Raw genomic sequence first — 16,620 nt, 5'->3', positions numbered from 1 at the left:
TAACAAAGTGAATCAGCTATACATATACATATATCCCCATATATCCACCCTCTTGCATCTCCCTCCCACCCTCCCTATCCCTATCTCTAGGTGGATACAAAGCACTGAGCTGATCTCCCTGTGCTATGCGGCTGCTTCCCACTAGCTATCTATTTTACATTTGGTAGTGTATATATGTCCATGCCACTCTCTCACTTCATCCCAGCTTACCCTTCCCCCCCCCATGTCCTCAAGTTCATTCTCTACGTCTGCCTCTTTATTCCTGTCCTGCCCCTAGGTTCTTCAGAACCTTTTTTTTTTTTTAGATGCCATATATATGTGTTAACATACGGTATTTGTTTTTCTCTTTCTGACTTATTGCAGTCTGTATGACAGACTCTAGGTCCATCCACCTCACTACAAATAACTCAATTTCGTTTCTTTTTATTGATGAGTAATGTTCCATTGTATATATGTGCCACATCTTTTTTATCCATTCATCTGTTGATGGACACTTAGGTTGCTTCCATGCCCTGGGTATTGTAAATAGAGCTGCAATGAACATTGTGGTACATGACTCTTTTTGAATTATGGTTTTCTCAGGGTATATGCCCAGTAGTGGGACTGCTGGGTCATATGGTAGTTCTATTTTTAGTTTTTTAAGGAACTTCCATACTGTTCTCCATAGTGGCTGTTAAGCAGTTCTTGGAGAATCTCCAGCCTAGAGGGGTATCTGAATGAACTTCTATATTTGGTTAACTAGATCTAAGGGAAAACTAAACACAGGAAAAATAAAGCCAGTAGAAGCAAGGGAGAGAAAGAAGTCTGCCCCCACCCATTTTATAAACTTTTAGATGTATTTAGAGTAAAAAACTTCGAAAAGGACAAAAGAGTAGCAATTCCATCTGAATTATTTGCCCATGTTATGAGTCACCATCACATGGCTGTTTGGGGGTCTCCTTTAATCTTGCCTCCCTTCAAGGGCATCATTGACCATTGTTTTATTTCTGCTCTTATTTCCTGTCCCCAAATGAGGTTTGGCTGCACTTTGATGTTTGACTTGTTAATTCAAACCATGTAGTTTAAAGGAAATTTTAGAAACCTCTAGGTCTGCCCGCAGTGTGGTTGTTTCTATGAATATCACTCACTTGTTTTTATTTCTTGTTACTGGTGGTCCGAACTAATTGCCAGTAACAGTTTCTCTTTACTCCCTTATTTTTTCCTTTTCGAACTATCCAGAGTGATTTTGTTTTCCTTTAATAGTTTGTACATTGAGTTAATTATAGTTTCACAAACTTCTACTAGAGGATGTCCGTGGGCAAAATGCATGTCAGCAAATTTCAGCCAAAATTTAAGTGGACTTCATTCTAAATTGAATGGATATTTCCATATTTACAGGGAGTTTTTATATCCTTCCCTCCCTCCCCAAATATAACATTTAGTGTTGAGTTGTTAAATCCCTTAGGATCTTACAAGGTAAAAATAGTTGCCTCTGAAACCATGTTTGCGCTACAATTTTCAGTGTCTAGTACACTTAAATCAGATTTACAAAAGGTTTTTCATCTAAATCCCATTAAAGTATTACAAATAAAACAATTTAAATATAATGAAAACTTTTTCTGGTTGTAATAATACATATCAACCTATCATATCAATTCAGACATCTTCTAGCTCTATGCAGAATTTCTTTTTTTCAGCCCATGCCCTCTAAAAAAAAGGTGAAGTTGCATTATAGGAGAGTTTTTCAAGCATGGGGCCGATTGAGTACAAAGTTTCCTTGTGCCTGGAGTGGTGAATAGTCTTAACCAACTACCTCTGAATAGAGTTACTGTTGGGCTAACACAGTTTATTAATAGTACTACACACATTCATCTCATCACTGTACAGCTCTGTTAAAATAAGATGTCTTAAACACATCATCTACACGTGGTGGGATATAAATTGCTCAAATTTAGTGAATTGCTCAAATTCTGTTTAAAATTTAAAACATGTTTTAATGTACTGCTACCATTATTGAACAAACTATATTTGTATAAAAAATTAATTAGCATTGAATGAAAAGGGTTTTTAAATTAATTTTTTAAACAGTTTTGGCTTTTAGCAATTTAAAAGTAAAGTCCACCTTTTATTGTATTTCTTGTCTGAGTTAGCCACTGAAAATTAAGTCTAGTAAATAAGATAATATGTCACTTATAGAAATAGCACAAAATAAGGTGAAAGTAATGAAAGAGTAAGCATAACACAAAACATTCATTTTCATGCTCAGTAAAAAAACTTTTTGGTAACACTTTCTTTAGTGATTTAGTCATCTTTGAGTTAAAAAGAAAACTTCACTATTAAAAGTTTTATTATTTTTATGAGTATTTCCTAGATATGTTTTTGCTATTTTAAAGGTTGAAACTGGTCTCTAAGCAATGGTGAGGAATATTTTCTACAACTAAATTTATCTGTGAATTGATACTGCACATAAAACTCCCAACCCAAAGTAATATCATGGAAAATGTTTTGGGATCCAAAGAATATTGTAAAATTCTATGTTAAATAATAATTATATTTAGAAAATTATCATTAGCTATAATTCTTTTTAAACACATTTTACCAGACTTCCTTAATGCTTTACAGATGCTAATAAAATTTAGTGTGATTTTCACTAACCATTAGAGAAATGCAAATCAAAACTAAAATGAGGTATCACCTCACACCAGTCAGAATGGCCATCATCAAAAAATCTACAAACAATAAATGCTGGAGAGAGTGTGTAGAAAAAGGAACCCTCTTGCACTGTTGGTGGGAATGTAAATTGATACAGCCACTATGGAGAACAGTATGGAGGTTCCTTAAAAAACTAAAAATAGAACTACCATACGACTCAGCAATCCCACTACTGGGCACATACCCTGAGAAAACCATAATTCAAAAAGAGTCATGTACCACAATGTTCATTGCAGCTCTGTTTACAATAGCCAGGACATGGAAGCAACCTAAGTGTCCACCAACAGATGAATGGATAAAGAAGATGTGGCACATATATACAATGGAATATTAGCCATAAAAAGAAATGAAACTGAGTTATTTGTAGTGAGGTGGATGGACCTAGTGTCTGTCATACAGAGTGAAGTAAGTCAGAAAGAGAAAAACAAATATTGTATGCACACATATATACGGCATCTAAAAAAAAAAAGAAAAGGTTCTGAAGAACCGAGGGGTCGGACAGGAATAGAGACGCAGACATAGAGAATGGACTTGAGGGCACAGGGAGGGGGAAGGGTAAGCTGGGACGAAGTGAGAGAGTGGCAAGGACATATATACACTACCAAATGTAAAATAGATAGCCAGTGGGAAGCAGCCGCATAGCACAGGGAGATCAGCTCAGTGCTTTGTGACCACCTAGATGGGTGGGATAGAGAGGGTGGGAGGGAGATGCAAGAGGGAGGGGATATGGGGATATATGTAGATGTATAGCTGATTCACTTTGTTATAAAGCAGAAACTAACACACCGTTGTAAAGCAATTATACCCCAATAAAGATGTTAAAAAAAAATTTAGTGTGATTTTCTATAATCTCTTTGAAGTGGATGAGAGGCCATTTATACAACTAAGGTAGGGAGAATATAAACATCTATTAGATGAATATAAAAATACAGAGCAAATCAGTAATGAAAATTGTTTACAAGCCTGAGATATCTAGAGAGCTCACTTCTGATCCACTTCCTATATTTCACTGTTATGTAAAAATTGGAAGTTTGCTTTCTCAGGTCTACTAAGAAAAGAATCATTTGCAAAATATCATGGAATAAGGTAGAAAAGGAACCTAAGCTAAGAGCCTAAGTATACTGGCAGAGTAGCCTGCTTGACTGCATTCGGTAACTAGAAATTACAGATTTCCTGTAACACCTGCCTGGTACAACGTGCTCCTGGGGACCAGCAGAGGTTCTCAGCCTTGGTTTAATGCTTAGAATCATCTGGGGAGCATTCAATAAATGCGGCTGCCCAGAACACACCTGAGAGTCCCTAAGGGTAGGCTGAGGTATCCATTTTTAAAAAAAAATAATCACCACCTTACTCCTCCACCTGATTTTAATGCTCAGTGATTAGACGTTGGCTAATCGTTCATTGGGAACCATTTATTTTCACTCTTTGTAACTGTTCGTCTGGGCCTGGTATTCAAATGTGAGCCTCACGTTCAGATACCCAGGTATAGAAAAGAGGTTAGAGCGGAAACAATAGAGGCATGCAATTCTTTGAAAAACAGAAAAGAAACACCCCTTAACAATGTTGAGTAACTAAATTAGATTCTAAAATGAAAGGAATTGCAAAGCACAGTCTCTTTTTCTTTTACTTCTTATAAAGGCTTGAATTCCTAAGACTTATATTTTATTCTTGAAGAGGAATGTGGAAGAGGTGAAGCAGGATCATGGGAGTGGGAGGCCAGTTTAAGGGGACAGAGAGACTGTTGCCGGCCTTGTGCCCCCAGGGAGAGGGATCCTGCCCAATTTCAGGTAATCAGTGAACTATTTTTGAATGGAGAAATGACTCTGGACTGGAAATGTCTTGTGATTAGAGAAAAGAGCCTGTCTCTCTGAATTTTGGGGTGCCCTTTTATTTGCTATTATTAATTTATTTCCTCTTTTAAAAATTGCAAACATAAAGCCACATAGAAAGGGGCTGCTGAAGTCTGTCTCCTTTATATTGCACTTAACCACAAAGCAATAACCACAAAGCAACCCCCTCTCCGGATTGACTACAGGAAGTATGTGTGGAAACGTGTAGTGCAAATGTATTATTAGCATTAGTTGTCTACATGTCAGTCTCTCCTTGCTAGTTTTCGCTCATTCATCTCTTTATTCCCAACATCTAGCTCCTAATAGGCAGCTAATAAATGTGAGTGACATTTAAAAAAGAAAAGGAAAAAACACTGATTTGGATACAGCAAAAACTGAAGGCTTTCTTTATGCAAATACATGCCCCTTCCCATGTATTAAAGATAATGTGTATCTTTAAAAATCTTTTTCTGCAAAGGCAGAAACAGAGCTTATATTTTTGTTTCTGTACTTTAATGGAGCTATATTATTCTGCAGCTTTATGTTATTTATGATATACCTGGATATTTTTAACATCGGTGTTTAAACATTGTCCTCAATTTCTAACCACTGAAGAATAGTCTGTAGTATCCACATAATGACATTTATATGGCCATCTCCCTGTTGATGGGCATTTGTGTTTGTTTTGTTTGTTTCTTTGTTTTTGCATCCTGTGTTTGAATAGTTCTATAAAATAGATTCCTAGAAACGGAATTTTCTGATTTTAAAAGCATATACAATTTTTTGGTATGACACCAAAGTGCCCTCAAAAAAAGCCTGTGTCAGTATCTACCACCCAAATAGTGTGTGATAATACCCACTCCCACATCCTACCAGGCCTGGGTACCATTACATTTCTTTCTTTCTTTTGTTAAACCACATTTAATGGAGAAAATGACATTTTATTGTTATTTTACATGTTACTGTATACTTTCTGAACACTGTACCTAAGTCTAAAATATATATTTTAATCTAAGTGGCAACTAATGTATATAATTTACAATATACCAAACTGCTGTTTCTATTTTTCTAAATTTCTGTTAAAGTATAATTTTGATGTTTAAGTATTTTTTCTATATATCATAATTTATATAACTGTAATCCTATTGTTGATCAGTTAATGTCTTTCCAGTGCCTCACTAATATAATCACATCAGTAAAAACCCTTGTACATGTGTTGTTTTCTCTTCTTTATGAATAACTTATTAAAATAAATTCCAGATAGTGATATTACTGGGTCAGAGTTTTAACTCTTTTTATGATTCTTGATAAGAATTGTTAAATTGCTTTACAAAAGAGATAGGTCATGTTTTATGATCATCAAGAGCATATTCCTACTATAACAGATTCTTGACTATCTGAAATATGTTAGATTTATTATTCTAAAATTAAATAATTTATATAAATTTACTTTTATAAATTGTACTTAGTGGATTATATACACAGAGAATGCTGAGGTATATATTTATATTTTCCATGTTTAAAAATGCTTACTTTATAATGCTAACTGAAAGCAGCAGGATACAGAATGAGGTATAAATTAAATATATAAAATTATATATACCTCAACAATAGATCAATTTAATTTAATTTTTTAGACCTTTTTGTTTTTCTCCTAATTAATCACAGTGTGTATTACACCAGGGCTGAATGTCCTCCACGTATTCCTGGGGTCAAAAGATCTGTCTTTTTCTTTTAGGAAATTTACCAGTGGTGTGGATCCTCTTGCAACAAATATGAGCGTCTGAAGGCCAGCCAGGTTGCCATTGGCATTCGGGACAATGAAAGGAAAGGAAGATCTCATCTAATTGTGGTGGAAGAAGGGCATGAACCATCAGAGCTTATAGAGGTATTGAGTTGTGTTGGTTTCTAAAAGCTTGCCACTCTAAGTTTTGTGTGTGTTAGTGTGTGTGTTAGATTTAATAACTTCTCTAATACTTAGGCTAAGGTTAGGTAAGAGGAAGTTTCAGAGTTTTCTAAGTCATGGTACTAGGAAAAGAGAACATCACGACTGTTTTCTCCCACCATTGGGATGACTATCAAAGGAAGTCTTATGCCTGTCTTCTGTGATATTCAAGGACAAATAGGTGGGCAAAACCTTTGAGATTGACTATAAGAAAATATTTTGGAAGAAACATAATAGTTTTTTCATCTGGGCTTCTCAAATTTTTTTTAATGCAGTGATTTTCTTCAATTTTAAAATTAACAATTATTTCATTAAAAGAATGAAATAAAATCTTATACCAAGAGATTAAATACACCAATATTTTAAATATTTCAATCATTTAAAACTAAGAATTATAGTATAGGCAAGATATAATTTTCATATAGTTGTTAAATCAGTATGAATTGTCTGTATGGCTCTTTATACTTCTGTCATTTACTTAATCAACATACAAGTCCCAGACATTTAGTTGTGACCAAGTGTATATATGGTATATATTCCCTTAAGTAAGATTATCAGTCAAAGGGTATAATCATATTCAGGTGTCTAGATACATGTTGGTAAATTGATTCCCATTTATTCATTCAACAAATATTTATTGAATTCCTGCATGAGCCAGGCACTAAATGTTTGTACCAATTGCTGCTTCCTTGACCAAGCACTGTGTTCCTCCATGACTTTACAGAGCACTGTCAGGATTTCCTGTTGTAGTACCTTTTTGAATCTTCCCACATGTAATAGTAACAGGAGGTATCTCTTTGAGTTTTCCTTTCTCTAATTTCCTGGGATATTATGCATTTTCCCCTAATGATTTTAGCCATTGGGCACTTAAATTTTTCTAAAGATAATCCTGTAAACATATGTTTTTAATATTTAGAGCAATTTAATGCATTAGAGTTACCTGATCCGATGCTAGCCTACATAATCCAGCAATTGAAAATTATATAATGAGATCATTTTATTGATTATAATGTCTTTAAACTGTATTACTTTAATAACCACCAAACACAGACTTTCACATTAATGAAGTTTTAGAAAGAATTTTAATTCAATGGGAAGATGATCATGGTACAATGCTAAGAGAAAAGGCAGGCTATAAAATTTTAGGTACAGTATTATCTTAATATGTAAGTTTACATTATATAGCTATATATTCACATATACATTTATATCTGGAAAGAAATATGCTGAAATATTGCCAACACTACCAATATATGGCTTTCACTCTGGGGATATGGCTTCTTGTTATTTTCTTCTTCATTTGTCTTTGTGTTTTCAAAATTTATTATAATGGATGTGTATTCCTTTTATAATTAGAAAAAAAAAGGCCATCTGAAAAAATAAAATAAGGGATGACTATTGAAACCTGGGTTTTCAGAAGTCAGACTAACATTACTAATACATTAGACCTTGAAACTATTTAGAGCACATTCTTGATCTTTTAATATTTTTTAAAGACCTCTGTTCTGCAGATGTGATCTCCATTTAAGTCATCTAATTCTCATATTTGGGAGCAAAAATCTATAAATAAGATGTATTTCTAATTGATTATAATCTCTTGTCTCAATAGCAATACTCTGATAGAAGTGGAGCCAGGGACACAGTTTGCCCTTGTAGGGAGCTAGAGGGAGTGTTGCATTAACTGTCGGGCTAGCTTCTCCATGGTCATCTTGGAAAGTCCCTCAAATTCTCATTGTCTCTGGTTCATCATTTGTAAAGTGAGGGTTAGACAAAGTGGCTTCTCTGGTCCCTTTAGATTCCAGTGATCTGTGATTCAACCTTGTCTCTCAGGCAATGGCTGTGTTTAACTACCAGTCATTTGTAGTCTGTTCTAGGCAACAAAATCACTGAGGCCGAGAGCCTTAACTGTGCATATGTATTTTTGATGTCTTTGCTTATTGGATATCATTCAAAGTTCTGAGAAAGAAAAGCTTAAATAGTCGCTGACTATATTATGCTGTTAAATTAAAATGAGAAAATGCAAACCTGAAGAAAAAAATTTGTAAAAATCTAACTTTGATTTTAAAATATCAGTGATAGGGATAAGGGACATACTGTTTAATATGAAATGCTATGTCTGTGTTTTAGGGGCTCTTTGTTTTTGGTTTCTAAAAAATCCTAGAAAACACTGACTTTGTTTCCATTCAGTACATTCAATTTATACTGCATTATGATGGACAGCTGTCACTCACAATTGATCTGAACTGAATTTTGAGTGAAAGCCTTTTTTGTTGTTGTTGTTAAAAAGCATTCAGTTTTCAGAAATGTTCTTTTGTGGCCTGATTACAAGGGTAGGTAGTTGTTTGATGAATTAACTATGGACTTATGATAAACAAGTGTGACCTCTAGGCTTTCTTAATGTTGTACTGTAACAATAGAATTCAAAGAGCTCATGAACTTGGTTGGGAAAAAAATTACAGCTTCATTTTCACCAATTTCTTTGTGAAAATTTTCTCCAATTGTGAATGTAGTTGATAAACCACAGTAGCATGAGCAGAACTTGTGACTTTTCAGATCACACTATGGGTATTGCATATAACCTCAAAGTATCATTTATGCTAATCACTACTTGGTAATTATGGCAGTTATTAGACCTGCTTTTCAATAATATTATTTAATTAGTAAATGAGAAGCTTATTTATTACTTTATGTTTGCTTTTTTAAATATATTTTGATTTTTTGATAGTTGTATTCTAATATAATTGGTTTCCATTGTAATACTAAGTATTTTATTTTATACGTTTAAAAAGTACATTTATCAGTAGGGGTTCATAATCTTCAAAAGTGGTCCAAAATGGTCCATAGCACGCAGACAAAAAAGGTTACCTCGTTTAAGATAATGGAACACCACTTCTTTTTCTGAGACTCTAATGCAACTGTTGACTTTGCTAGAGGATTCCAAAAATCTAAAAATCTTTCAAAATATCTTATAAAATTGACCTGCTAAGTGACTCATTTTTAATGAGAATTTTAAAAAATTATTTATTTCCAAAAACTTTGAAAGTGTATATATGAAAATTGGTAATGGCTTGAAATCAAGGACTTTTCAACCAGTTAAATGATGTGATTGTCATGACTCCATATTCAATGCTGAATTTTTGGAACATGTCTTTGTAACACATTCAAGTGATCAACACTGAAAATATTGAAAAAAAATTTTCTGAAAGTCTTTTGAAAAATTGATCTTTATTTAGAGGTAGTTCAACTATCTTTTTTTTTTTTTTGCGGTACACGGGCCTCTCACTGTTGTGGCCTCTCCCGTTGCGGAGCACAGGCTCTGGACGCGCAGGCTCAGCAGCCATGGCTCACAGGCCCAGCCGCTCCGCGGCATGTGGGATCTTCCTGGACCAGGGCACGAACCCGTGTCCCCTGCATCGGCAGGCGGACTCTCAACCACTGTGCCACCAGGGAAGCCCTCAACTATCTTTTGATCACAATATTATTTTCACACAATTTTAATATGGCTTATCTCTAGGATGATCATAAATTTATCCTTCAAACAAAACACTCTGGAGAGTAATAGTGGGCACTAACCGGACAGGACACAACATGCATTAACAAGAACTGTCTGGGGAAACAGGAAGTGTGGTCAGCCTCTTATCTGTATCTTCAGCACTTTTCAAAGCTTGTGTGCCTAAATATGAAGGCAATCCTATAAGCAGAACTAACTAAAGCCTGTAATTAAATTCATGTATACTCTGTGCTTGTTTTCTCCTAACTGTAAACACATTTACCATGAAAAGCTGCATGTAAATTATGTAAAGCTTTTTTCTTTTCATATTTAAAATAAATAATCAATGAATGTGAAGGAAAGTTAAATATCTCACTAGCCCGAAGGTCTCAAACTTTCTTTGTTGATTCTACTCATTCTTGAAACATTAGGAGGGAGGCTAAAAGTCCCTTGAGGAAAAATGGCTAAGATGAATAACTTATCAGTATGTTTTATAGACTTTCATTTTTAAAAAGATAACATTGGGTAGATATCAAAAAGAGGATAAAGAAGGAGCAAGTTGTTTGAAACAACAACAAAACAACTAATTGTTCTAACCTGGAAAGAGTTTTTTTCAATGTAATTTAATAAACTTGTTAAGTCTATAATCATTGTAAATGCTAGTGAAGGAATCCTGGCAGTAAAAATACTACAGGGAGATTGTTAGTAGATGCTGTGTTGTTGAACTGTTAGATTTCTTGCTTCTATAAAAACACTGAGGATCCCTGGAAAGTCATGTGCACAATCATTATTTTAGATTTGGGTAAAAGAAGAAAATTGGAAAGAAAAATGAGAATGTCATATGATGTCTCAGTTAATAAGTGTTTTTTTCTTTTTGTAAAAGCATGTACTTTATTATTAGAGACATAGCACAACAACAAGTGGGAGAGCAGGCAGAGGAACAGTTTGCTTAGTTAGGACAGAAGCAAGGCAGAGATGCACACCCGGAGAGCAAGGGTGTGGGCATCCTCCCTAATGAGGAGGAGCCAATAAGTGTTTATTGATCACTGGGTTGGTTCCCAGTAAAGTTCAGACTGTATTTTTTTGTCTGATTGAGAAGATAAGCATGCACCCGGTCTAAAACATAGTCCTAGAGTGGTAACAGTTTGTGAGGGTCCTCAAATGCCAGAGAAAACACGGTCAGAATGATACCACCAGTGGTTGAAAGACTTCTCATGATAAAACTTATGTATTTTATTTTATTATTTTTTTAAAATTTATTTTATTGAAGTATAGTTGATTTACAATGTTGTGTTCATTTCTGCTGTACAGCAAAGTGATTCAGTTATACACATATATATATGTATATACACACATTCTTTTTCATATTCTTTTCCATTATGGTTTATCACAGGATATTGAACACAGTTCCCTGTGCTGTACAGTAGGACCTTATAGTTTATCCATTCTGTACATAATAGTTTGCATCTGCTAATCCCAAACTCCCAATTCATCCCTCCCAAATTTATGTATTTTAGACTATATGACAATAGCATATAAAATAGATCAATCTCCAGAGGATCTCCCAGTATAGGAATTATGTTCATCTTGTTACTATAAGTCATAATTGACTACTTGAAAATAAGAAAATTTATTCAATCATTCTTTTGAGAAGTTGATCAGATATTTATGATGTGCTCATCTGGTTATCTTGTAAACAAAATCTAGAGTTGAATTGTGCAGTTATTTCTTAAATTATCCTTTAGATGTCTATTTAGGCAAAAAGTAAAATTTTAGTTATACTTCCGCAAAGTACTTTGCCCAATGAAATTTATGTCTTAACAATGCTACTCTAAATTCCTTGAAGACAAGACATTGCCTTTATATCTGTGGAACCCTCACAGCTCTAACTCATTGCTCATTAATATTTAGAAAATTAATACAATTAACTGGGAACTTTGTGGTTCTAGAAAACCAATTACATTTGTCTTCCTGTTTTCTAGAGGATAGTATTGCTTTAAAAAATTCCCTGTGTTTTAGATGATAGTGTTGGTGAAGATATGAACAAAGCCATATGGTTGATTAAGTTTTAAAACCAACTGCATTTATGTAGGAGCAGTTAGTGTTTAGATAAGGATAATCCGTAGAGTCTGCTAGTCTTCTTTCTACAGACTGATAGTTACAGCTCATCTCCTGGAAAGTGATAACTGAGTCTTGAGCTTATCTACCTTCCCACGTATTAGGCAGATTGCATACACTCCAGGTGAGAGTACCTAGCACAGTAAGAAATAGACAGCAAATGTCTAAAACTTCATTCTGTGAATAAAAATGCGTGTCCCCAGGAGCTGCAGTTGGATTCTGCCATCTGTAAAATCTTCCTTCCCAGGTCAGGTCACGTCCCCATTTAGTGTTCAGCAAAATTGGACACTATTTCTGTTTTTGTCCATTTAGTGTGGACAAAAACACACTAAGTGCACACTTAGTGTCCACTTTGTCCACTCTTCTTGCTGTTTAGTACACATCACTGCTGTCCACTGGCCTCGACCACTGTGCGTGGCCGCTGCCTGCAGTCTCGGTGCTGCCTCTCCTCACCACTGGGTTAAAAGTGAATGTGCTCCGTGCACGCCAAGGAACGACACAGACGTAGAGCTTTATTTTTGAAATCACCCAATATATTTGTCTTATCCTTAACATCAATGCTTAACATCAAAGACGGTGGTGCTAACGCTTCCCAAGGTTGTACAATTTAAATTTACAGAAAGTCAAAGCAGGAGTGATTTTGAACATTTAATCATCTAAGCACTGGAATAGTAATACAGTTTCAGCATGTAAAGCAAAAGGTGAAGAAAAAGCAAGCTGGAATTCGGAAATTTAGAATTGTCAACATTCCATGAAGCTTCTCTGTGGAAACGTTTGCTTTCATAGCATAACCTTGAGTTTACTGGATTTACATGGCATAATATTTTAATCTTTTAACTAAAATAACATTGTGTATTTGAATCATGCTTAATCATTTTAAAAGTGATACCATAGAGAATGGGAGAAACTTTATTTTCTGGGGATGATTTTTGATTAGATAAATCAATCCCCATTTATCTTTGTAAAATAGTATCAAATGAACCAAAGAAGTACCAATAATAGAAGTTGGGGAGCTGTTTTGAAAACCCCCTTCATGAGCATTTTGGAACAGTGAGTGTACAGTATTTTTAAAGAGTCTAAAGATTTATAGGAAAATAGTATAAATAAGAATCAAAATCACAGGTTTTTAGCGTCAGGGAATAAACATGGGTGTTTTGAGCCCCTTAAATGTAAAACATAGTTATTTTGTGGGTTTGTAACGCACACACACCACTCATTAAATTATTTTCTGCTGCCCTCTTACTTCATTGTTAGTCACAACTCTGTACTTTGTGAGGATGGAAATTTGAGTTGCCTGAGATACTAATTTGGTCAATAGGCATGGTAAACACTTTAACACTAAGAGACAACAAAAAACATTTTGTGAGAGAGGTACACTTCTCTTTGGGTGCTATCCAATTAGTTTTAGCTTCCTTGTTTATCCCTCCTTTATTTTCCAACCTCCTTTTGTAAGTTTTTGGGAAATTGAACAAAGTCTGAGACAAAATATTTGCCACTCTCTCTAGATTAGTCCTCATATTACGTATAGAGAGGAAGTATCACAGGTACCAGAAAATAGAAATCTTTCCTTTTCTTATATCTGTTGCATTGTAATTAAATCGTTTCCCCCGCTTTGCTTTATAGCAATGATACTTAGCACACACCCCAAATCCAAAGGTTATAGTGACGAGTAGTGCATGCTGCAAAGTTATGATGCTTCCAAGAGCACTATAGTTGCCGTAGCTATTTGTATCTACCATTTATTGATAGCTTACTTTATGTGCCAGGCACTGTTCAAGGCACCATTCATTTGTTGTCATTTATTTTAACGAATCTTTTATTTGGATGTCTAGTATTTAATTCAGATATCCATTTTGTTCCTCACCAATTCATCCAGTGGGGGAAGTTGAAATATTCTGAACAAAGATAAGAAATAGAGTAAACGTATAGTTAACTATATACAACACTAAGATAATAATTTTTCAAATAATCTTCCACTTTGTCACACCCAAGTTCAACATTGAAGACTTGTGACCTCACTGATAAGATGTCACTTTTATATAATCAGTCCAAACTAATACTACTTGGCAAGCATTTCTGAATGAGGTCATTTCCCCTTTAGTTTGCAGCTGAAGTGAGGGAACAGTGATAGAACCCATCAACAGGATAACGCAATTCCAAGACAGATGGGTTGCATGGAAGGGTGGATCTTTTCTATATTTGAAATGATAAACTAACACAAATATTAAACTAGAGTGGCAGGTTTCTAGTCTCGCTATTATTTATATTTCTCCTCATGTTTGTTATAATATTAGTGATTATATATATATATATATATATAGTAAAAAAAACCTTACAGTAAGACTATATTTTCTTTCAGCACTTTTAGGTCAATTTCTTCTTATTCCTATGCTAAGAATTAGCCAAACTCAAATATCAAAGGGTCAGATCTCTAAGATTCAGTGATTCACAACTCCTTGACATTCATTTTGTAAAATAAATAGTTAAAATATATATAAATAGTTAACTGTAATATTAATTTTATATGTTTCCTCTTAACATCTTGTGCTAAGAATTAGCCAAGCCCAGATATTAGAAGGTTGACTTTTCAAGAGTCAACGATTCACAACTCCTTAGTATTTATTTTGTAATTATTGTTTAATATCATGAGGAAAAGTGTTCACGTATTGGACAGAACTCCCTAAGATAGAGGCCATTTAGGTTGTGATTTTAAGTCATGTCTATCCAGAGCCAAGGATCGCACTGTGATGGAGTTGGGTTATATTGACAGTACTTCTGCAAATGCAAAAGTGTTGTTATTGCTGTTAGAATTGCTGTTATGTTTGCAAGGGTATCCAGCGCATCACCAGTTTACAATTACTTTGTTTTGGATATGTGTGTGTGTGTGTGTGTGTGTGTATGTATATATATATGTATATATATGTATATATATACATATATATATATTTATATGTAAGAAGGATTTGTCAGGAAAACATGGTTTGTTCTTGTCAATACAGTATCCTCTCAGTGGAAACTCTCAATAGGAAATCCTCAGTTCTGGATATTCCATAACATTTTATTAATCAGAAAAGAGGTACTAACGTACTATTAAACAGAAAATCTGTTAGTATCTGTACACAAAAAAGCCATACAGATATACTGGGAAATGAAGTCCTACACCATGTGTAACTGTGAAATTAAATATCAATGCTCTATTTCAATGAAGGCTGGTAACTAAAAAGCCAACCAAAACTAAAAATAAATTTTGATGAAATCTGATAGAGGACATGTGGACAAGACAAATATGTTGACTAAAAACTGTTCCAAAGCAAGTAGCAAATGCCCCACAATTGAATATCATTTGCTCTGCTATTCACTGTCGTGGTGCTCCATTGCTAGGTGACGGCATAATTTCATCTTGTCATACCTTACAAGGGTAAGGGCAAATGGCTCACTGGTCAGCTGAATTTTCTGTTCACTTTTTACTCTTTCTAGCTGCATTTTTCTTTATGTGATGCAAGTGCTTCTTATCATTGACACAGAAATTCCATAATCTAAGAAATAAATTTGTCATGGATTTTATTTGCTGCAGAGGAGGTCCACCAGAAGCACTACCAGGACAAACATTCAGTGTTTACCATACGACTGCCGTTCTTCTGTGGGCTGTACATGGATGAGCTAATTTAATTCTTACAACAGCCCTGTGAAGTGGATACAGTTATTATCCCCTGTCTTGGTTTGTGTTCCTCCAAAAACCAACTTGGAGACTTGCGAGCAGATTGTTATTTGGAAGATGATCCTGGAAGCGCGGAGTAGAAGTAAAATGAGGCAATAGTTTGTTAATAAGTTATTTACTGCTGCAGACAACTGGGACTTAGTCCCTGAGGGGCCCTCTGAGAAACTGTATGGAGAACACTTCAGAACTGGCCCACTGAAGGCTGAGGTGGCTGCAGGATTTAGCTGGTAACTCCCATCCCTCATTTGTTGAGGGTCATTCCTTGGGTTTTAACTCCCCAGAGCCTCTAGCCTGCCTTGTTTGTAGATACAGTACAGCCTGGTGGCCAGATAATGCCATCAGACAGAGAGCAGAAGGCTTTGGCCTTTAAGAAATTATCTGGCGATGACCTCTGAGGTAGACCAAGGTGAGATGGGCAGGGCAGCAGTAGCATCTCTACATCCTCACTTTATGAAGAAAGTAAGTCGTAGAGAGACTATGTAACTTGCCCATGTAGGAATGGGAATGGGAGACCTGTGGTTCACAGATCATGGCAGATCTTCATTCCAGAGCATGCAAATCTTAAATATGCAGAGAGATGGGAATCTCATCTGCTGTGAAGTTATTTTATAACTTCCAAAACTTTGCTACACACTTTTGACAATCATACCTATTTTATTACATATCATAAGTAATAGCTTTTGTAGCACAATTTTTGCACTCAGCGGGCTGGCTTGACCCTTCATATCTCTTAGTGTCAGCATTCAACCTTTCATCCATACTATGGAGGCATTAGGTGCAGGGTAATTGGGGTAGACATTTTCTTTGAAAGAAAATACATTCTTTTAAT

General features: G+C 35.0%; 1 protein-coding gene across 1 annotated transcript in view; it reads left to right on the top strand.

Annotated features, from left to right (window-relative positions):
- Nucleotides 1–16,620, top strand: part of SCIN (scinderin) — a 77,506-nt gene that overhangs the window by 17,509 nt on the left and 43,377 nt on the right. The window contains exon 4 of the mRNA XM_060107766.1: nucleotides 6,259–6,408. Coding sequence (XP_059963749.1) covers nucleotides 6,259–6,408 — 150 coding nt within the window. The remainder of the gene's footprint in view (nucleotides 1–6,258; nucleotides 6,409–16,620) is intronic.

Source organism: Mesoplodon densirostris, chromosome 9 (genome assembly GCF_025265405.1).
Source record: "Mesoplodon densirostris isolate mMesDen1 chromosome 9, mMesDen1 primary haplotype, whole genome shotgun sequence".
In the NCBI taxonomy this organism is placed as follows: Eukaryota; Metazoa; Chordata; class Mammalia; order Artiodactyla; family Ziphiidae; genus Mesoplodon; species Mesoplodon densirostris.
The sequence above is the reverse complement of the archived record's forward strand: the minus strand, read 5'-3'. Positions and strand labels throughout refer to the sequence as shown.